The sequence below is a fragment of the Salmo salar genome, chromosome ssa27 (genome assembly GCF_905237065.1).
Source record: "Salmo salar chromosome ssa27, Ssal_v3.1, whole genome shotgun sequence".
NCBI classification, from domain to species: domain Eukaryota; kingdom Metazoa; phylum Chordata; class Actinopteri; order Salmoniformes; family Salmonidae; genus Salmo; species Salmo salar.
The window spans coordinates 35,902,966-35,925,835 of record NC_059468.1 but is presented as its reverse complement, the minus strand read 5'-3'; the positions used below and the strand labels follow the sequence as shown (position 1 = coordinate 35,925,835).

Below are 22,870 nucleotides of genomic sequence, written 5' to 3'. Positions count from 1 at the left end.
TGGACTTCATATTGAGGGTTAACAGCAACAGATTCCAAATGCAAATGCCACACTTGAAATCATCTCTAGACCTTTTATCTGCTTACTTGTAAATGAACTAATGAGGGAATAACACACCTGACCATGGAACAGCTGAGCAGACAGTTGTCCAATTACTTTTGGTCCCTTAAAAAGGGGGGGCACATATAAAAAGTGCTTTAATTCCTACACCATCCACCCAATTGACATGTAAATACTGTAACGGCCGTCGAAGAGAGTAGACCAAGGTGCAGCGGGTTGAGTGCTCATCTTAAACTTTTATTGAACACTTAACGAAAAAAACAAGAAAACAAATGACAGTTTGCAGGCTCACAACTAGCAATGCAAAACCAACTTCCCACAAAAGACAGGTGAAAAAAGGGATACCTAAGTATGACTCCCAATCAGCAACAACGATGTACAGCTGTTCCTGATTGAGAGCCATACCAGGCCAACACAAAGAAATACACAACATAGAAAAACATAGGAATACAAAAACATAGAACCATACCCAAAAACCCCGATAACACAAAACAAACACACCCCTGCCACGCCCTGACCAAACTGCAATAACAAATAACCCCTTATACTGGTCAGGACGTGACAAATACCCTCAAATGAAAGCTGAAAGTCTGCACTTTCAGCTCATAGTCATTATTTCATTTCAACTCCAATATGCTGTGGTAGACAGCTAAAATAATACTAACTTGGTCAATGTCCAAATATTTATGGACCTGACTGTATATATAGACCTGAGGCATACAATGTATTAGCATAGCCTATGTGTATGTTATGTTTGTCTATGACATGCTGTGGTTTTTGAGTGTCCTATTGGTCCACATATTTCATTATAGTGATTGTGTTCCCCATACTCTATATAACATACATGTTTATAGATGTGTGCTGTGTTATGTATTTGATGCATCAGTAAAAGTATTGATGCAGGGCTCACCCCCTTGCTAAAATAAACGTTAAATAAAATAAGTAATAGTAAACTTGACTTCTAAGTGAATTTTTTAAAATCCTCAATAGTGGTAGAAACTCTGACTCAGATGACCTGGGAGCCAACAACAAAGAGACCACATTCAAGTCCTCCATCCCCTCACTCATTCAAACGTAGGAACTGGTTCCTCCAGTCTGTCCCCTGCTTCCATCATCAACTCCAGATCTGTAAACATTAAAACCAATAGAGGATGACAACGAAAATACTATAGGCCTATACGAATTCCGTCATTACAATGAAACAAATATACTCCAAGAGATATGTAATCTGGTGTCATTATCTCCATCATAATCATCCTGCATCATACCACCCTCCCTTCCTCTTCTTCTTCTATGGCATATTGGTTTGATTCGAATTTAGCATCCACTTCTGCCATATTCTTTTCCTCTTGGGTGTCTATTTTGTCACAGGGCTGCCATTTTCTCTCCTCATTGTTTCAAGATGAAACATTTTGGGACAGTTTATATCCTCTCCAGCAAATAATACAACATTGACACCTACTGGTGAAAAGAGTAAACAAACACATCCATACACTGCTATATCAAGATGTTTTTAAAAATGTTTTATTTAACCTTTATTTAACGTGGCAAGTCAGTTAAGAACAAATTATTATTTACAATGACGGCCTACTATTCCCTCTACTAGAATATACTGGAATGCAGCCCTAGGACAAGTGGACTGGAACAAAGTCTTGTTGTCTGGCAAATATTGTATATATCTAATAAGGTGAAAAAAGTATCATACAAACTCATTCATAGAATCTACCATGTAAAGACCTTTATTATACACAGATTTAAAAATAGCTATTGATAACAAATGTGTATATTGTGGTTGTGACCCAGAGACTCTTGACCATTTATATTGGGACTGTTCTTGCGTCAGAAGATCTCAGAGTGAGTTAGAAGATTTTATTTGAAAAGAAACGACTATTAATGTTAATTTGAAAGACTGTGTTTTATTTTGATTCAAATGATATGGACCCTGATTTAACTTTCATTGTTCATTTGTTTATTTTTCATGGCAGATTCTTTATCCATAAAATGAAGTGGGCAGAGAAAATACCCTCTTCACATTGTTTAAGATAGAATTGAAATATTATTTTGAAATGATCAGGAAGTGTAAAAACAAAAAAGCAATACGTACCATAAAACTTATTGACAAATTGAAAATGTATCTCGATATGGAATTCCCGTCTGTTAGGTTTATGTACTCTTGTTTGTATATTTCTGTTTTTGTATTTGTTTTGTTCATAATAATAACAACAAAAATATTTATAAAATGTAAATAAACTGATATACAGTGTCAGTCTGGTACTTTATTTTGCATAACCCATAAACATACAGATTTGAGATATAAGATGGAAAAAGGCAGTACACGATAGGATTCTTTTGGTCATGCAAATACCATTTTAGATTCAATAAGTGTTTTAAAGAGTTTACCCTATTGTTCAGCTAAAGCATGGTGAAGGTCAGACTGCCCAATACACATTTTGGAATTCAACAACAGTGATTTTCTGTCCTCATTTGACCTATTACACATCATTAATAAATATCAGTTTGGATTATAATCCCAGATACATCATAGACTGCTAGACTGTGTTTCCAACAACGTGGCCTCTGCTCTCCTGTGTTTCTGTAGTGTGACCTGCAGCTGCCAGCATCTGAGCTAAGACTATCGTTCTTGCGCTTGTCCATGTTCAGGGACTGTGCACAGTGGAGGTCATTTTTAAAGATGTCCTTAAAGCCGGCCTCTATGTCCAGCTGGGCGAGAGCCCGTTCCCTGCCAGCACGTCCATCTCCATTTCCAGCCTCTTCTCCCAGGGCACCAGGATGATGTAGAAGGCCTCCTGCCTCTTCACCAGACCCTCCTTCACCTCCCTCAGAGCAGCCATAGTCCCTCGGTGCCACTCTCTCTCCCTCTCCAGAGCCATGTGGAAGAGGGCCCTAGCACCGCCTGTCTGCAGTAGCTGGCTCTTCTCCCCAGTCAGGGATTCCTGCTCCTGGCTAAGCCTCCTGCATTCCTCCATCAGCTGCTGGCTCTGGGAGGCTATGGCCTGGCGGTAGCCCTGCACGTGGTTCTTCTCCTTCTCCAGGTGGACCGTCTCCCGTCGGTTCTCTCTCAGTGTCTCCTTGTACTTCAGCTCGATGTCATCACGGATAGCCTGAAAGCACTTGTCGGACCTCCCTCTGTGACTCCCTGGAACAGATCAACCCTGAAAGATGGACACATTTAGCTTGTTGTCTGTTACCTGTGCCTTACATGTTATGGAATGTTGCCACTTGTTCAGACCTTATCTTACCAAATGAGAGTAAAGAACATTTGTCATCTGACATGCCAACCTTGGATTGCATGAAGTGCATTGAGATAGTTAATGCATTTAATAAGACATCAACAGTACAGTACATATTCATTGGCCTAAAATGGATGTCTGTAAACTGAGCACAGTGGCCTTCTCATGGCAAAGTAAGGTTGAGTCAGCAACGTTACACGTAATTAACTTATGTCTAGTCAACAGACAAGCTGCTCTGTGCTCCTGCAGAGGTCCTTGAGCATGCAGCTTGTGTATATGTAATACAGTATTTACGTAAGGCAGGTAGGTCAATCATGGGCACCAGTAGGGCGTAGTTCCACTTGTTCCCATTGCCGCCACTCCGGCCTGAGACTTCCTTAATATTAGAGATCGCGCACCAGCTGTTACTGACAAATAGACCCAGACCACCACCCCTTGTCTTACCCGGGGTAGCTGTTGTGTCTGGCTGATGCACGGAAAACCCAGCCAACTGTATATTATCCATATCGTCGTTCAGGCACGACTCTGTGATATTACAGTTTTTAATGTCCTGTTAGTAGGATAGTCTTGAACGGAGCTCTTCCAGTTTATTCTCCAGTGATTGCATGTTGGCCAATAGGACGGATGGTACAGGCGGGTTACCCAGTCGCCGACAAATTCTCACAAGGCATCCGGATCGGCAGCCTCTGAATCTCAGTCTCCTCTTCATACGAATGACAAAGATTTGGGCCTAGTCCGAGAGCAGCAGTATATCCTTAGCGTCAGGTTGTTCGTCTGGCCTGCAGAGTTAGCATACAGTAAATTCAATGAGTTTTATCATCTCCGACAAATGTGAATGGGCAGCTCACCGTAATAGAGTTAACTGCTCTGGTAACGTTATAAGAACACAATCATGAAAACATGTATTGATGTACAAATGGGGTAATTTGTGCAAAATGACAACATCCTTCAGAATTGAGGGGGCATAACTTTACTGAAGATAAACTACACAGTTACCAGATGTCGTTCACTGCCAAGCTATAACTGTCATAGCAAGGAGATCGATCACACAGACACAATTTTGCAAAGGAAGGTTTCTCCTCATCATCTTGACAGCTAGCTTTGTTATGGAAAGGATAATCTGTCTTAATACAATTACATTCAAACCAATTTAGTAAAACAATGGTTACCAAAAGAAAAGCATGGATTAAATAACCTTACAGATACCTTTATGTTCAAGAATGTCTCTTCAATCGAACCTCAATCGTCTCTCTTTGGAAAATAAACATTCCGTAATTTCCCACCTAGAATTCGCAGAGGGGAGTTAAAACTGAGTTAATTTAGATATCGTCAATATAATGACGGAAAGCGAATTATGTGGGTTGTAAAATATGATAACCTTTACATATAAATTATTTGACTATATAATGAATTCTGTATTTCATCAATGAGGATGATTTATTTTTCCCTTGACCAAATGAACCCCTCTCTGGAGATGGTATACTCCGGCCCCAGCATAAACAGGGACCCAAGCTGTGTCAGAGAGGTTTGGTAACGTGGATGTTATCAGACGAAACGACTACCCATCATGGCTGCGGTGTGTACTGTCTCCCGTGTCCTCACCAAAAAGCTGCTGTCAGCCAAGGCGGTAAGTACTTGGAAACGAACTGTTGCTTTAGAATATCACTATGACCTAGTTTCTATGTTGACTTCGTGAATGTGTTTATATGATCTGGTAGTGGCAGAATCAGCCGGTTAATGATGGGTCACCATTGTTGGGGTTTCGTAACGTAGCTAACGTTAGCTACTGTAGCTATTATTTTCTATACAATACGAAGAGCGGAGCTAGCTTCCTTTCTGTCGCAGTTTCAATGTTATCATTTTACATTTCCATGGCAATTCGATTCTGACGAATAACTTGATTTAATATACTTTTCATTGCTTAAGTATTGCGGGTGGGTTGAGTCTTACGGTAGCCATAAACATCAGTGCATTGAAGGTCAAGCAAGGCAAGTTACTTAATACGAATCTGTGGCTCGTTCCCAGTGGGCTAATTCGTTTTGCATGGCCCGGTGCCCCGAGAAGGCGGTGTTTGAAATTTGCGACAATTCCATTGGCCCTAAGGCGAATACTCCATTCACCGGGCCACCGGGCCATGCAAAACGAATTGTTGGCTGAGTTTGTGTTGCCAGTCACTGATTTATTTTATCACAAATAATGTCTCGACAGTTTTGAATGCATGCTGTGTTTTAAGAGGGGATGTTGAGACTGGTTGCGGAAGAATAAGAAAATAAGTTGTTTGTTTAGATGTCTCTGGCATTGTGGATTATCCTCACATTTACCTAGTTATATGATTTTGAAATCTCTATTTGTCACGACGTAATGTAAATGAATCCGAACTCTCCTACACATTAGTCTGTGTTTACACACGTACAGATGTGTATCTCTCCTCTCAGAAATATTGGTTGGAATGCTTTTATGAAGCACTATTATGCATGTTGTGTAGTGATTTATATATAATTTTAAACGCATCTAGACGACTTTGTTGCTGCAGTGTTCTCACTTTATTTATATCACAATCAGCTGGATGGGGTTCTGCTGCATTTGAAAACAGTGAGCAAACTAGACTAACTTTAGAAACCCATAGTAAAGGTATACATTAACTTAAAAAAAAAAGCCATTGCCATTGTGTGGGTTAGCCTAGTGTTCTTAAGCAATTGAGTACTTACATCAACAGCCAAGCATAGCCTATGATTTTGGCCTATATTGACCTACCCCCCCTCCCCATTTAGCTTCCGGCTGTATCCCACAACTCCAGGAAGCTCCACTTCTCAGTCTATGGGAAGAACAACTCTAAAGTATCAGATGGCGTAAGTCTGCATACTCCCATGTTCACCATTGACAGTACTGTATGAATGGATTCAATCTTTTTCTGTTGTTGCACAAACTATATTGACTTTTTAAATGTGTATTTGTCTCAGTGCTTGTCGAGGCAATTTGTATAAAGAAAAGTCTTAACTAGAGGAAAAGAGTGAAATGCAGGTCTATGTTTTGTGGGTCGTTGTTTCCAGATGTCCACACAGTACCCAGTGGTAGACCATGAGTTTGATGCAGTGGTTGTGGGTGCCGGTGGAGCAGGGCTGCGTGCTGCTTTCGGTCTGTCTGAGGCTGGCTTCAACACAGCTTGTGTCACAAAGCTGTTCCCCACCAGGTCACACACGGTGGCTGCACAGGTAGGTCAAGTTATATCTACAAGAATCAATGGAATGTGACCATGTCACAGGAGGGGATTTTCCAGATTGTCCCCTTTTTAAGTGTAGTGTTGCATTTTTAACTGTTCATTATAATGAGGCCGTTTTCACTCTGTCCACGGAAGGCAGCAATGCCATTTTAAAGTCACAACGAATCAATCATATCCCACTGCAGTGGCGTTATTAGCCACCTTAATGTGTTACACTTGTATTAAGCCTACCTCCATGCGGTGTCTCGACATAAAGCTGTCCAAAGTTCATGCTGATCATGCACTTTGAAACTGCCCTTGACGCGCTCTCTGCACTGACAAAATTCCCATTATTCCTTTAAGATGATTTATCTTTCTCCCAGTGGTCCGTAACAGTTGTTTTTGCATTTAGGGTGGGATCAACGCAGCCCTTGGAAACATGGAGGGAGATGATTGGAGGTGGCACTTCTACGACACGGTGAAGGGATCTGATTGGCTGGGAGACCAGGACGCCATTCACTACATGACAGAGCAGGCTCCACATGCTGTGGTGGAGGTGAACACACACACACACACACACACACACACACACACACACACACACACACACACACACACGGCAGCGTAGCTTAGTGCTTAGAGCGTTGGACTAGTAACCGAAAGGTTGTAAGATCAAATCCCCGAGCTGACAAGGTACAAATCTGTCATTCTGCCCCTGAACAAGTGTGGCCTGCTAACAGGGGAGGTGGAAGAAGGGTTCATCGGGGGAATGATGCCTGCTAACAGGGGAGGTGGAAGAAGGGTCCATCAGGGGAATGTGGCCTGCTAACAGGGGAGGTGGAAGTAGGGTCCATCGGGGGAATGATGCCTGCTAACAGGGGAGGTGGAAGTAGGGTCCATCAGGGGAATGATGCCTGCTAACAGGGGAGGTGGAAGTAGGGTTCATCAGGGGAATGATGCCTGCTAACAGGGGAGGTGGAAGTAGGGTCCATTGGGGGAATGATGCCTGCTAACAGGGGAGGTGGAAGTAGGGTCCATTGGGGGAATGATGCCTGCTAACAGGGGAGGTGGAAGTAGGGTCCATTGGGGGAATGATGCCTGCTAACAGGGGAGGTGGAAGTAGGGTTCATCAGGGGAATGATGCCTGCTAACAGGGGAGGTGGAAGTAGGGTCCATTGGGGGGAATGATGCCTGCTAACAGGGGAGGTGGAAGTAGGGTCCATTGGGGGAATGATGCCTGCTAACAGGGGAGGTGGAAGTAGGGTTCATCAGGGGAATGATGCCTGCTAACAGGGGAGGTGGAAGAAGGCTCCATCGGGGGAATGTGGCCTGCTAACAGGGGAGGTGGAAGTAGGGTCCATTGGGGGGAATGATGCCTGCTAACAGGGGAGGTGGAAGTAGGGTCCATTGGGGGGAATGATGCCTGCTAACAGGGGAGGTGGAAGTAGGGTCCATCGGGGGAATGATGCCTGCTAACAGGGGAGGTGGAAGTAGGGTCCATCGGGGGAATGATGCCTGCTAACAGGGGAGGTGGAAGAAGGGTCCATCGGGGGAATGATGCCTGCTAACAGGGGAGGTGGAAGTAGGGTCCATCGGGGGAATGTGGCCTGCTAACAGGGGAGGTGGAAGTAGGGTCCATCGGGGGAATGATGCCTGCTAACAGGGGAGGTGGAAGAAGGCTCCATCGGGGGAATGTGGCCTGCTAACAGGGGAGGTGGAAGAAGGCTCCATCAGGGGAATGATGCCTGCTAACAGGGGAGGTGGAAGAAGGCTCCATCAGGGGAATGTGGCCTGCTAACAGGGGAGGTGGAAGTAGGGTCCATCGGGGGAATGATGCCTGCTAACAGGGGAGGTGGAAGTAGGGTCCATCGGGGGAATGATGCCTGCTAACAGGGGAGGTGGAAGTAGGGTCCATCGGGGGAATGATGCCTGCTAACAGGGGAGGTGGAAGTAGGGTCCATCGGGGGAATGATGCCTGCTAACAGGGGAGGTGGAAGTAGGGTCCATCGGGGGAATGATGCCTGCTAACAGGGGAGGTGGAAGAAGGGTTCATCGGGGGAATGATGCCTGCTAACAGGGGAGGTGGAAGTAGGGTCCATCGGGGGAATGATGCCTGCTAACAGGGGAGGTGGAAGTAGGGTCCATCGGGGGAATGATGCCTGCTAACAGGGGAGGTGGAAGTAGGGTCCATCGGGGGAATGATGCCTGCTAACAGGGGAGGTGGAAGTAGGGTCCATCGGGGGAATGAGGCCTGCTAACAGGGGAGGTGGAAGAAGGGTCCATCGGGGGAATGATGCCTGCTAACAGGGGAGGTGGAAGTAGGGTCCATCGGGGGAATGATGCCTGCTAACAGGGGAGGTGGAAGTAGGGTCCATCGGGGGAATGATGCCTGCTAACAGGGGAGGTGGAAGTAGGGTCCATCGGGGGAATGGTGCCTGCTAACGGGAGGTGGAAGTAGGGTTCATCGGGGTAATGTGGCCTCCCCCTAACAGGGGAGGTGGAATAAGGCTCCATGCTTAAAGAGCTGCAGTAGAACTCAAGTGCCCCTTTTACTTTTTCACCCCTTCTGATGTATCAAAACAAGTGGAAGTGGCCTTTCAGTGCCCTTAATCTGTTCTGCAATGTTGCATAGCTGTCTTTTTGTAGACTTAAGCAATTTGATTTAATACATTCTGTGTAATTCAATATTGAGCTAAAATGCAAGTGTAATTATGTAGCCTCTAATTTTGGGAGGATTCAGTTGAAATCCCTTTAATCACAAAGGATTGGCACAACATCAACACAAACACTGATAGGCTGATCAAATTAAAACATTAATGTATTATTTCTTAGCTAACTTAATTTGTCTAGCTTCCTGTTATGAAAATAACTGTTGTGAAGCAGTGAGTTTACTTTTTTGTTTTGTGTCCCCAGCTGGAGAACTTTGGCATGCCCTTCAGCCGTACCGAGGATGGTAAAATCTACCAGAGGGCTTTTGGAGGCCAGAGTCTGAAGTATGGCAAGGGAGGCCAGGCCCACAGGTGTTGCTGCGTAGCTGACAGAACCGGCCACTCCCTCCTGCACACACTCTACGGACGAGTACGTCACACTCTCTGGACTCAAAATCCCATAATTCACCACTTGCAGTCCTCTGAATCCCCTTTTGCTGACACACTGCTTTTAGAATCCCAAATCTCAAATTCTGGCCTGTTTATGCCAGTCGGTCATCTATCACTCTTCTATGCTTCTCACTTATTTAGTCTCTGAGGTACGACACCAGCTACTTTGTGGAGTACTTTGCCCTGGACCTGCTGATGGAGGATGGAGAGTGCAAGGGAGTAATTGCTCTGTGTATGGAGGACGGATCGATCCACCGCTTCAGATCCAAGAACACGGTCATCGCCACAGGGTATGTATTCAGGTCCAAGAACGGTCATTGCCACAGGGAATTAATCTGTCTCTCTGTATTGGGTGTTTCTGTAGCGAATAAGTATAGTTAGAAGGCTTGTTCCAAGTAATTTGTGTGTGGGAGCTTTGTTTTACCAGTTATACCCAGTTTATAATGTTAACTTTTTAACAATCCGCACCTGAACAGAAGGTGCCTCCTTGATGACAATTTAAAGTGTTCCTATTGTGCGCTGAGTCTTACTCCTGCCTCTCTGCTTGATCTAGTGGTTATGGCCGTACCTACTTCAGCTGCACCTCAGCCCACACCAGCACGGGAGACGGTAATGCCATGGTGACCCGTGCTGGCCTTCCCTGCCAAGACCTGGAGTTTGTCCAGTTCCACCCTACAGGTCAGTTCCATATCGGATTGGCAATGCAGGCCTGTCTGCTAGGGAATGGACTTATGAGACGAAAATAACTTTTAAATAAACATTTTATTGGAGAAGAATGGATTAGCATTCAGAATAGGGATATCAGAAGTGTCGTCTTGAAAATGTTTCTGTGCTTAGTCGGAAGGTAACTGCTGAATAATCCTTTGTGTTTCATAACATAGTATCGTTGATGTCGGATAAGTCAATCACATGGTGATGTAAGTCAGAGGGCTGGCAGACTAACCCTTTACATACTGTGGATACATAATCATACTATAAATATCATTGGGTGTGAAGTGCCCTCCCTCAGTGCTGATTTCATATAACGTTATCTCTCTAGGCATCTATGGAGCTGGCTGTCTGATCACAGAGGGTTGCCGTGGTGAGGGAGGAATCCTCATCAACAGTGAGGGTGAGCGCTTCATGGAGCGTTATGCTCCTAACGCCAAGGACCTGGCCTCCAGAGACGTGGTGTCCCGCTCCATTACCATCGAGATTCGAGAGGGCAGGTAAGATCACCGCCAAGGCCCTGTCTTCCCTGAGCACCCACAGAATCATTGCACTGGATAACTGATACATGCAGTGCTTTCAGAAAGCATATAACCGCTTTGTTAGGGCAAGCCTAAATAAGTTCAGGGGTAAAGATTTGCTGAACAAGTCACATAATAAGTTGCATTGACTCACTGTGTAATCATATTTGAATTACTACCTCATGTCCGTAACCCACACATACAATTATCTATGAGGTCCCTTAGTCGAGCAGTGAATTTCAAACACAGATTCAATCTCAAAGACCGGGGAGATTTTCCAATGCCTTGCAAAGAAGGGCACCTATTGGTAGATGGGTATTTTTTTTTTTTTTAAAGCAGATATTTAATTTCTCTTTGAACATGGTGAAGTTATTAATTACACTTTGGATGGTGTATCAATACATCCAGTCACTACAAAGATACAGGCATCCTTCCTAACTCAGTTGCCGGAGAGGAAGGAAACTGCTCAGGGATTTCACCATGAGGCCAATGGTGACTTTAAAACAGTTAGAGTTGAATGGCTGTGATAGAAAAAACTAGGATAGATCAACAACATTTTAGTTACTCCACAATAATAACCTAAATGACAGAGTGAAAAGAAGGAAGCCTGTACAGAATAAAAATATTCCAAAGCATGCATCATGGTGGCAATAAGGCACTAAAGTAAAACTGCACAAAAATGTGGCAAAGAAATTAACTTTATGAGAAACCCCACGTGAACCTGTCATGCTAACAGCCCTGTATCTGAGTGACCCAGAGAAACCCCACGTGAACCTGTCATGCTAACAGCCCTGTATATGTGTCCTTAGGGGATGTGGCCCAGAGAAGGACCATGCATACCTGCAGCTGCACCATCTCCCCCCACAGCAGCTGGCCACTCGTCTACCTGGCATCTCTGAGACCGCCATGATCTTCGCCGGTGTGGACGTCACCAAAGAGCCCATCCCCGTCCTGCCCACTGTACACTACAACATGGGAGGAATCCCCACCAACTACAGGGGACAGGTAACTAGCAGTACCCATAGCAAATAAATGCACTAGATCTGCATATTTTTCTTTTTAAAAGTCCTGTTGAATAACTCTAAAATAAGTAGACAGATATAATGAGAGCTCTGTGTAGGATGAGTCTTAAAACTGGACCTCCCCGAGTTTGATTACTTTTAAACCTTTTATTATATAATTATTTACTGTCCTGTTCTCCACAGGTCATCACCCACACGCACGAGGAGGGTGACAAGGTGGTGCCAGGGCTGTTTGCCTGTGGCGAGGCTGCCTGTGCCAGTGTCCATGGTGCCAACCGTCTGGGAGCCAACTCCCTGTTGGATCTGGTGGTGTTTGGTCGCGCCTGCGCTCACACAATTGCTGACATCTGCACTCCAGGTAACAACTTCATACTCTCCGTTTTTCGAGCCTTTGCCCGTATATGTCATCAAGACAAAAAGCATATGCATTAATGGATTGTCCCACAGCTTTTCAATGTGAATGCCAAGACTCCCTTGAAAAATGATCACAATGGGACTAACCTGGATGAATAACAGATTTTAAATAGTTAAATAAATTTTTACAATCCTGGCAATGTGGTGGTTCTGCAGGAGAGAAGCTCTCCCCCCTGAAGCCCAACGCAGGAGAGGAGTCTGTGGCCAACCTGGACAAGCTGAGGTTTGCTGATGGCAACATAAGGACCTCTGAGATCAGAGTGAACATGCAGAAGGTACGGATCCTAAAAATGGAAAGGATGTCTAACATCCATAATAGGGAATTGACCTTGGCTGTTTGTCAAAAGTACAGGTAATGGGCTTTAATGAGGACTTGTACAGTACCATCACGTCTTCTGTAAGCCTGTGTTCCTCTCCGCTGTCAGACCATGCAGAACCACGCCGCTGTGTTCCGTACCGGCAAGGTCCTGAAGGAGGGATGTGACAAGATGGACGCCGTCTACCAAACCCTGGACGACATCAAGACCTTTGACAGAGGTCAGCATCTCATTCCCTCTGCTGATGTGATAAGAATAGACTTTCAATTGCCCCTTCTCACAGAGGCCGATATTTGTTGTCCCATTTGTTGGGCTTGGTTGTAAAAACATGAAACATGCACGTAAAGATGTTCTGTAGCTCTGTCTCCCTCCCCCTCAGGCATTAGCTCTGTCTCCCTCCCCCTCAGGCATTAGCTCTGTCTCCCTCCCCCTCAGGCATTAGCTCTGTCTCCCTCCCCCTCAGGCATTAGCTCTGTCTCCCTCCCCCTCAGGCATTAGCTCTGTCTCCCTCCCCCTCAGGCATTAGCTCTGTCTCCCTCCCCCTCAGGCATTAGCTCTGTCTCCCTCCCCCTCAGGCATTGTGTGGAACACTGACCTGGTGGAGACCCTGGAGCTGCAGAACCTTATGCTGAACGCTGTGCAGACCATCAACTCTGCCGAGCAGCGCCAGGAGAGCAGGGGAGCCCACTCCAGAGAGGACTTCAAGGTAAGAACTGAAGACACAAACCACTCCTATACAAGCCTGGTCTGCAATGACAATTTACTGAAGACACAAACCACTCCTATACAAGCCTGGTCTGCAATGACAATTTACTGAAGACACAAACCACTCCTATACAAGCCTGGTCCGCAATGAAAATGTTGTCTGGTAAAGTGAGATTTACTTCTTCTATGCAGCCAATGGTTTAATTTTGCTTCACAGTAGGGGTCTCGATGTGGACATTTTTTTTTTTGGAGCTGAAAGTAATGCATATTGACAGACAATGCTTTTGTGTAAACATCCACCACAAAACAACTATAGGCACGATCTCCAGCAGTAGTTGTAACAGTCTGTAGACTGATGTCATTCTGAAAGAGGCCTATTTAACATTGCAGGACCGTATGGATGAGCTTGACTACGCCAAGCCTCTGGCGGGACAGGTGAAGAAGCCCATTGAAGAGCACTGGAGAAAACACACCCTGTCCACTGTGGATCCTAAGACCGGGAAGGTAAACCAAATTGATGCCTAATGATTGTGTTAACTTCATTTTTCTAAATATAAATGACAGGATTAATTGTAACTAGGGTTGGATGGTATAACTGGGGAAGCCAAGCCAGGGTAAAAAAAAAAGCCATATTACAACCTATGTGTTGTGATAATTGTGTTGCTCTATAACCTGTTAGTTCATATGCCCTGACACTGTGATATAAAGTCAACCATTTGTTTCATCACAAAACTAGAGAGCAACATCTGTCCGGTGAAGTCCAGAAAACACATTGCATGTAACAAACAGTTAAATGACCTACAGCATGGTCAATCAAGTTAATGTTGCTGACATTTTCACAACTATTGATTTAGAACCACAGATTTAGAACCACAGTTGCTGCAAGTCGCAAAGAAAACAGGAGCTGGCTCCACTACTCCAGAACTGTTTCAACTTCAACATGATCAAATCACCTCTGTTTAGTCTAATAGTGACAACTAAAAGATTCCAAAAACTATTTAGTGTGTGTGAGTAGAAAAACATGTTGATTCATCCTACTTGTAGAGAAATGCCAATGCCATCCTCTTTCATGTTAGCGAAGTGGTCTATGACTCTGTACACTCTATTTTTTTTGTTGTCCTAGGCTACGTGACTAAAATATTTGCTTGCTAGCCCAACTTGATTTCATGGGTAACGATTAGCGAGCTAGTTAACATTAGCCTACTACATCTAGCAACATATTGAACTTGCATCCTCTCAGGCCAGAGGCACAATGTATGAATTTAGGGTTAGATCAGAATCGCCGTTCTAATCATTGGCCAGTACGGATAATTAGGTAAAACCACAAGTCCAACTCCCTATTGCCATCCATGGCCAATTTAGGAAAGGGACATTTTTAGCCCACCGGAGGACAACCACACAACGAGATGCAACAATTCAAGTTTTCTGTCAATGACGTTTGGCTTGGTGTGATTGGTCTGAAGCCAAATCCAAACTGGCTTCCCTTGACACTTTTTGTGGGCCAGGACCATTTATAGCTGAGCTCAATCAGTTTAGCTCAACGCTGATTTGGTTATTATTGTATAAAACATTTTCAGCAAGGGAGGCCAAATGCTCGCTGGCTTTGCTTGCATTCAATGCTACGGGCGGCAACAATTAAAACCTTTTGTTGACCAGACGGCATCAGATGGATGGTCTACAATAAAAAATTAAAAGCATACGTTTGTGTACTGTATATCCGTCAAGCCTAATTGTAACATACGTTCGTGCTTAACAGCACAATGATAGCGGAGTCTAGGTACATGCCAATGTACTTTTGCCATCACTCATTCATTTCTCCCTTCTGTGCTTTTGTTACAGGTAACTCTGAAATACAGACCAGTTATTGATAACTCACTGGATGCAGAGGACTGTGCTGCTATCCCTCCCGCCATCCGTTCCTATTAAGCACATACCGATCCAATGCAGACTATTTTATTCATGATCAGAATGGATGCTTTTGCAGTTATCATTTATATGAAGTTTCAACCGGATTCTCCCTTTGCTCATAAATACTATATGTGGAATATTTCATATGTTCAATAATAAACTGAAACTTATTGTAACCTTAAAAGAATTGTGCAAAATTGAGTGTTTTGTGTGTACTTTAAACTTTCACCACATTTGCTATAGTTCTTACAGGCAAATAAATACATATTTAATATTTAAATATTGAATGATTCTAGAAATCTGTGTAAAAAGAAAAGCATAATCACTGTTTGGGGGGAGGAAATGAAAACCATGTTTAAGATATCCACACACAATGCCAATACAATACTCAATTTGTTCACTCTGTGGTCTTTGCTCAAGGGGAAAAAAAACATTTTCTCAACTGTATGTAAAGTTCTGTTAATCTTGCATGCTTAATGTATTGTTTTTATCTCAATAAAGATGCTCAAATAACTAAATTCCTCCTGTCTTAGTGATTAGTGCATCTCCACAATGCCATGTTACATCTGAAATACAATAATTGTATTTGAAGATGAAAGGAATAGAGAGAATGACATGTGTTTATTTTGAAACATTTTCACCTATGTAAATTGCATTATAATACTTGTAAAAAAACGTTTATTCATGAATTCCGAGAATCCTGTGAACGTTATGCATGTTTCATATCACCCATATGCCTTTCGGTTACACAGAGAAATGAATGGGCGGAACCGGAACGTCATGTAGTTCATTTCCGCTATTTGGTCCGTCCAGCAAAACTTTCCTCATGACAGATTAACAATGGCTGAACGAGGATATAGTTTCTCCCTCACTACCTTCAGGTAAAATAAAAATAGATTTCTGCATCGCAAAACGTAGTCAATTAACATCTTACTGTGAGGCCATATTCTGCTATTATTGTGATCTTGATCTTGCTTAATGGCCATTAAAAACACTTGAGGCAACTCTGCAAGAGATGCAGTGTCACGCCGATGCTAACTAGCTAGCCTTTTACCGGTAGCTGTTGAAGAGTTAAAGCGGGCTAGCTAGCGTAATCCAATTGATAGCGCTGTAATTTAGGCTAATGTATGATTATTTGTAGCTCCTGCAGTGGCTAGCTATTGGCTACCACCCCGTTTAGTTTTGGCTACTGGCTACTCAGTTAGCTAGCGAGATATGTAGCTAGCTAAGTAAATGGATGTAACTGATTTAACTTACATTTCTATGAACAGGTGTAGGTTAGTGCAATAACTAACGTTTACCTAGTTACATATCTTCCTCGTTCCTTACAGCCCCTCTGGGAAACTGGTCCAAATTGAATATGCCCTGGCAGCAGTGGCCGCAGGTGCACCCGCTGTAGGAATCAAAGGTATGTAGTTAGATTAAAACATTTAGATGCAGGTAGTTTATATCCACCTTGTCTATTTGTTGTTTTAATTGATTTAATAATTCCCCACCAATTAAACACCTCAACAGACTTATACACAACTAAACATTCACTTTCATTATTACCTCAAGTTATGAGAGCTGATTCCAATCATTGTAATTTCATGTAATGTTTCTCCCCTAACTACAGCCTCAAATGGAGTTGTCTTGGCAACAGAGAAGAAACAGAAGTCCATCCTGTACGACGAGACCAGTGTTCACAAAGTTGAGCCTATAACCAAACACATTGGTATGGTGTACAGCGGCATGGGACCTGACTACAGGTAATGAGGGAATGGGGAACTCATTCTTACTGGAAATCAACTACAGCATGTAGTAATATACATATGCCACTACCTATGCACTCTAGTATATTATATATAGAAACATGATGTAGTTGTTTTATAGAATATTACTAAGAACTGATTTCTTAGCATACATGCTAAACCAAGTAAACTAAATGTACAGCCCTTGACTGTAATGAGACGACTGGACTCGGGAGAGATGCTCTTTGTTGTGTTGACAGGGTGCTGCTCCGGAGAGCCAGGAAGTTGGCCCAGCAGTACTTCCTGGTGTACCAGGAGCCCATCCCCACAGCTCAGCTTGTTCAGAGGGTGGCCTCCGTCATGCAGGAGTACACACAATCAGGGTATGGAGTGAAATACTGTAGCTACTTATCGAGGATTCATGTTTTGCTTACCATGACTGATTCACAGTTCTCTCTTAGTTTAAATTACTAGAATATAAATGTGGAGTAGTCCAAAAGTCAACCGTTTATTCATCATTTATTCAGTGCATTAGGAAAGTGTTCAGACCCCTTTCCCACATTTTGTTACGTTACAGCCTTATTGTAAAATGGACAAAAAAAATCCAATCTACACACCATACCCCATAATGACAAAGCGAAAACAGGTTTTTGCAAATGTATTCAAAAATAAAAAAATCTTATTCCATAAATATTCAGACTCTTTGCTCTGATATCCATGCACAGACTTGAGAGCATCTCTTTATTCTCTGTTACATGTCTACTTAGCCTTAGAAAAAGCTGTTTGGCATAGACCCAATCATTTATACTGGAAATCTAGTAGCCTCACTAGAAGTAGGTTATCCTGAAAGGCCTAATTCATCACTTTTTGGGAACACATATGTCTCTCTCGATCTCTCTCTCTCGCTCACACACATACAGTGCCTTTGGAAAGTATTCAGACCCCTTGACATTTACCACATTTTGTTACAGCCTTATTGTAAAATAGATTTTTTTAAATCCTCAATCTACACATAATACCCCATAATGTCAAAGCGAAAACAGGTTAAGACATTTTTGTGAATGTATTTAAAAAAAAAACATACCTTATTTACTTAAGTATTCAGACCCTTTGCTATGAGACTTGAAATAATTGAGCTCAGGTGCATCCTGTTTCCATTGACCATCTTGAGATGTTTCTACAACTTGATTGGAGTCCATCTGTGGTAAATTCAATTGATTGGACATGATTTGGAAAGGCACACACCTGTCTGTATAAGGTCCCACTGTTGACAATGCATGTCAGAGCAAAAACCAAGCCATGAGGTCGAAGGAATTATCCGTAGAGCTCCGAGACAGGATTGTGTCGATGCACAGAACTGGGGAAGGGTACCAAAAAATGTCTGCAGCATTGAAGATCCTCAAGAACAGTGGCCTCCAGCATTCGTAAATGGTAGAAGTTTGGAACCACCAAGACTGTTCCTAGAGCTGGTTGCCCAGCCAAACGGAGCAATCAGGGGAGAAGGGCCTTGGACAGGGAGGTGACCCGATGGTCACTCTGACAGAGCTCCAGAGTTCTTCTGTGGAGATGGGAGAACCTTCCAGAAGGACGACCATCTCTGCAGCACTCCACCAATTGAGCCTTTATGGTAGAGTGGCCAAATGGAATTCTCTCCTCAGAAAAAGGTACATGACAGCTTACTTGGAGTTTGCCAAAAGGCCTCTGACCATGAGAAACAAGATTATCTGGTCTGAGGAAACCAGGCACCATCCCTACAGTGAAGCATGGTGATGGCAGCATCATGCTGTGGGGATGTTTTTCAACGGCAGGGACTGGGAAACTAGTCAAGATTGAGGGAATGATGAACGGAGCAAAGTACAGAGATCCTTGATGAAAACCTGGCCCAGAGCGCTCAGGACCTCAGACTGGGGTGAAGGTTCACCTTCCAACAGGACAATGACCCTAAGTACACAACCAAGACAATGCAGGAGTGACTTCAGGACAAGTTTCTGAATGTCCTTGAGTGGCCCAGCCAGAGCCCAGACTTGAACCCGATCAAACCTCTCTGGAGATACCTGAAAATAGCTCTGCAGCAACGTTCCCATCCAACCTGACAGAGCTTGAGGGGGACTGCAGGGAAGAATGGGAGAAACTCCCCAAATACAGGTGTGCCAAGCTTGTAGCGTCATACCCAAGAAGACTTGAGGCTGTAATCGCTGCAAAAGGTGCTTCAACAAAGTATTGGGTAAAGGGTCTGAATACTTATGTAAATGTAATAGCGTTGAAAAAAAATGTATTTCTAAAAATTTGTTTTTGTTTTGTCATTATAGGGTATTGTGGATAGATTGAGGGGGAGTAAACTATTTAACCCATTTTAGAATAGGGCTGTAACATAATAAAATGTGGAAAGTCAAGGGGTCTGAATACTTTCTGAATGCACTGTAAGCAGATGACGAAAAAGTGCTAATACAGATACCAAGCCTAAAACCACAAAGCCAGGGACTGGCCAGGGAAAACTCTAGAAATGCAGGAACCTAGGGAGAAATGTAGAGGAACCAGGCTCTGAGGGTGGCCAGTCCTCTTCTGGCTGTGCCGGGTGGAGATTATAAAAGTACTTCAATGTTCCTTTTCAGACTATCAAGTAAGAATCATAGGATGTAACGAAATGACTCTTGGGGGGGGGGGGGGGTTATTCTAATGTAGTTCATTTAATTTGATCAATGAATGCATTCATGATGGAGTCAATTTGCTTCATGTAGGCTTAAATGTTTTAATGTGTCTATTTTAAATGTTTTGTCTTACGTTGCAGGGGTGTCCGTCCTTTCGGAGTGTCCTTGCTGATCGCAGGTTGGGATGAGGACCGACCATACCTTTTCCAGTCTGATCCGTCTGTAAGGGCTGGTTACCACCGTTTGCTATCTGAGCATATTTGTCTGTTTGTTGTGAGATCATGATAAATTGATAACCATGTCTGGATTTCTCTACCCAGGGAGCATATTTTGCCTGGAAAGCAACTGCTATGGGGAAGAACTACGTCAATGGGAAAACATTCCTTGAGAAAAGGTATTTCAATTTATCCCCCCCGTACAATGACGGCCTACCCTGGCCAAACCCTCCCATAACCCCGACAACGCTGGGCCAATTGTGTGCCGCCATAGGGGACTCTCGATCACGGCAGGTTATGATACAGCCCAGCATCGAACCAGGGTCTGTAGTGACGCCTCTAGAACTTAGACTGCAGCGCTTAGTAACCCTTTAATAAATGTGGGGTAAAGTAATGTCTCCTCACTCAGGTACAACGAGGACCTGGAACTGGAAGACGCCATCCACACAGCTATCTTGACATTGAAGGTGAGTGACTCAACTGTAAACGTCTCCTGCTGGGCTTCTATGTGGAAAGGGCTACACATGAAATGTTCTCATAGCCATTCCCCTTCTATGCTCTCCTGTCATCACATACGTCTGTTAAAAGAGACCACAGGACTCTTGTGATCTTTCGGTTATTAGCAGAATCCTGAATGTTTTATATTTTATTTACAGGAAAGCTTCGAGGGTCAGATGACCGAAGACAATATTGAGGTGGGGATCTGTAATGAAGCAGGCTTCAGGCGACTCTCATCCGCAGAAGTGAAAGACTACTTGGCGGCCATTGCTTAAAAAAAAGTGACTCGTTGGTGTGATTGTTCGTATTTGGTTATTACTGAAATAATTTAGACTCTACTGTATTTTCAACATAACAGCATTTATTTTCTTTGTATTCCAGTTCCTCCTTCCCCTCTGACAAGTTCAGTAACTATCAATAAATGCCAGAAACTAAAGCTCCCATGTTTTTATTTACATCTTGTAACTTGTGCTTATCTCACAAAATAAAACATTTCCACAAAGACAAATGCATTAATTGCTTTAAATGACATTAAGATACATTTTACAACTCATCCCTGTACAGTTTGCTTCATATGCATTGCATTTAACTATACAATGTGTAATAATTTAGTTTTTGTGTCATCTGTATTTATGGCTTAGACATATTCCTGGCAATTCCTATGGCTTCCTTCTGCCACCAGGATAAGGAACGTAACATTAAGAACGGTTATTTCCTGGATTGTGACCCTGTAGTAGTCTTGAGCTGAGAAAGGCAGAAAGTATCCAGCAGGTAACCACCAATCTGTATGGAGTATATTAATTTCAAACCAGCAATCATTTTTCTGCAAAGTGTTTGACAAATTCAGAGAGACTATATACATGTCCACATCCCACTTTGGAATCCATACTGATGAAGTCACCCAGGTTCATTTTAGAGTCTAGAATGAAAAACCCATTATTCCGTTAGACAATCCTCACACAGACAAATGTGATTTCCATTCAAATATTGAGTTTTGCAAGAAGAAATATGTAATAGGACCGAGATGTACCTGTTGTTTCAATACAAGGATACAGCGGCGGAGGCATGCGCCATGTCCCATCGGCATTTTTCATATGTGACCGGTCCGAGGCAAAATTCTTCAGGTAGGTATCTGCAGGAATAACTCGCAACTTCCTGGAAAGCGTTGAATAGACAAGCGTTCAAAAGTGTTTATCATTGAAGAGAACCGATTACCTTGACACACATACTAGCTTAGAATATAAAAAGGTAAAATAACAATATGAATACTTGCTTACCTCCAGAAAGCTGGTTTAAGGCCATGATCTGTATGGAAGGCTTCTGTAGTGTAAACATGGAAAGGACAGGAGAAAGGCAGGACTGTGTCCTGGTCATAAATAAAGCTCTGTCCCTGCTGATTCTGATGAAGTAGGACAACGTGATAATCCTACAAACAGAATGATGAATGTTATATTGTGACCGTTGTAATAGTTTACAGTGTAGGCTACAATATTTTTCCCCATAATGCTAAGGAAAAGGCAAGGATGTGGCTTCATATTTCCTCCATGCTCTGAATATGAAAGCCAAAGGACAGTGCCTACCCAAACAACAGGTTCATCTCCACGACTGGACTTCTGTTTCCATATAGGGATCTGAGAGGAATGGAAATTCATCAATTATTATAACAGAGTAAAGGGTTAACAAAGACTCACATAATTTCACAAACACTTTTTAACGTCCTACAACTCACCATTTTTCTTTCATTTGATATAAAGACTGCATACACTTCGTCCAAATGTATTTGCGTTTGAGTCTTGATGTGTTCACATAGCTTCCAGACATTTTCCTCACTGAAAAAGCAAGATTTTTACATTTAATTCATGCACCCATTATTATATTAGCGGACTACTTCCCTCCATGGTGAATTAAATGAATTGTGAACTTCACCAAGCTTCCTTTCCCATGGAGTGGAGTTTATTCCGCTAGCATGATGTATTTAGCTAGCCACCTAGCTTCATTCTGAGCATGCATGCATTGCTGACAATTACCAGTAACAGCTTGTGTACACGCATTCATCCCTGGATGGAGTGATGTTGACATACTTTGATGAAACGTGTTCTTTATGCATGTCTTCCCTGAAAATGTAACAGACTGACCCTACAAAACAAACAGCAGTTGATTTTTGCAGCAGTCTACATAATTTGGTGTTACATTGTTAAGTATCCGCCGGAGGATGAGAGTCGTCTTCTTCTGTGGTATAATGGCGGTCCGCTGTTAAGGTGCATACCGCCACCTATTGTGCTGGAGTGTGCGATCAATCATGGTTTGGCTAATTATGTACTACTAATAAAATAAATCCATCTCTATCATACTGAGACAATCCATCCTTGCGATGATTCAGCATAAAAATAAACATATAGACAGTAACGTGTTACCCCTAATAACTCTGTTGCCATGTCCACAATAATCTTCAACCTGACATTTCTGCTTTCCACAATCCGATTCGTGAATTTACTACCAAAATGTCCTTTGACACAGCACATTTATGGGAGCAAGCTTTCTGAAAAGGCCTCGAGGCCACGTCAGGACCAGTAGAA

The 22,870-nt window shown here is 43.1% G+C and overlaps 3 protein-coding genes and 1 pseudogene across 3 annotated transcripts; 2 read left to right on the top strand and 2 right to left on the bottom strand.

Annotated features, from left to right (window-relative positions):
• Window positions 1-2,316: 2,316 nt before the first annotated feature.
• Window positions 2,317-3,227, bottom strand: LOC106589008 (coiled-coil domain-containing protein 127-like; annotated as a pseudogene).
• A 1,639-nt stretch (window positions 3,228-4,866) lies between these two features.
• sdha (succinate dehydrogenase complex, subunit A, flavoprotein (Fp)) lies at window positions 4,867-15,387 on the top strand. Its single transcript, NM_001139616.1, is given in 15 exon segments — window positions 4,867-4,938; window positions 6,083-6,160; window positions 6,362-6,523; window positions 6,923-7,066; window positions 9,424-9,588; window positions 9,750-9,898; window positions 10,162-10,286; window positions 10,648-10,816; window positions 11,647-11,842; window positions 12,043-12,217; window positions 12,430-12,548; window positions 12,699-12,810; window positions 13,166-13,296; window positions 13,686-13,799; window positions 15,135-15,387. Coding segments are annotated over 15 exon segments (1,986 nt in total). The 5' UTR covers window positions 4,867-4,878; the 3' UTR covers window positions 15,222-15,387.
• A 584-nt stretch (window positions 15,388-15,971) lies between these two features.
• On the top strand, window positions 15,972-20,802 carry psma2b (proteasome 20S subunit alpha 2b). The gene is made up of 8 exons (XM_014178626.2): window positions 15,972-16,084; window positions 16,535-16,611; window positions 16,819-16,951; window positions 17,194-17,316; window positions 19,722-19,803; window positions 19,902-19,975; window positions 20,206-20,263; window positions 20,453-20,802. The coding sequence occupies exons 1-8, from the start codon at window positions 16,044-16,046 to the stop codon at window positions 20,567-20,569; spliced, it is 705 nt and encodes a 234-aa protein (XP_014034101.1). The 5' UTR covers window positions 15,972-16,043; the 3' UTR covers window positions 20,570-20,802.
• Window positions 20,638-22,530, bottom strand: ntaq1 (N-terminal glutamine amidase 1). Its single transcript, XM_014178627.2, has 6 exons — window positions 22,322-22,530; window positions 22,024-22,123; window positions 21,875-21,925; window positions 21,572-21,720; window positions 21,325-21,449; window positions 20,638-21,213 (listed from the first exon to the last, which is right to left on the bottom strand). The coding sequence occupies exons 1-6, from the start codon at window positions 22,399-22,401 to the stop codon at window positions 21,110-21,112; spliced, it is 609 nt and encodes a 202-aa protein (XP_014034102.2). The 5' UTR covers window positions 22,402-22,530; the 3' UTR covers window positions 20,638-21,109.
• Between the last annotated feature and the right edge of the window lie 340 nt (window positions 22,531-22,870).

Bases quoted from the DNA above. Each gene is read 5' to 3' on its own strand.
- psma2b (XM_014178626.2), top strand. From the start codon at position 16,044: ATGGCTGAACGAGGATATAGTTTCTCCCTCACTACCTTCAG. The intron at 16,612-16,818 runs GTATGTAGTTAG...CCCTAACTACAG, and splicing joins ACCCGCTGTAGGAATCAAAG to CCTCAAATGGAGTTGTCTTG. The intron at 19,804-19,901 runs GTAAGGGCTGGT...TTCTCTACCCAG, and splicing joins TTTTCCAGTCTGATCCGTCT to GGAGCATATTTTGCCTGGAA.
- ntaq1 (XM_014178627.2), bottom strand. From the start codon at position 22,401: ATGCATAAAGAACACGTTTCATCAAAGTATGTCAACATCACTCCATCC. The intron at 21,926-22,023 runs GTGAGTTGTAGG...CATTCCTCTCAG, and splicing joins TATCAAATGAAAGAAAAATG to ATCCCTATATGGAAACAGAA. The intron at 21,214-21,324 runs GTACATCTCGGT...TTTTCATTCTAG, and splicing joins TCCTTGTATTGAAACAACAG to ACTCTAAAATGAACCTGGGT.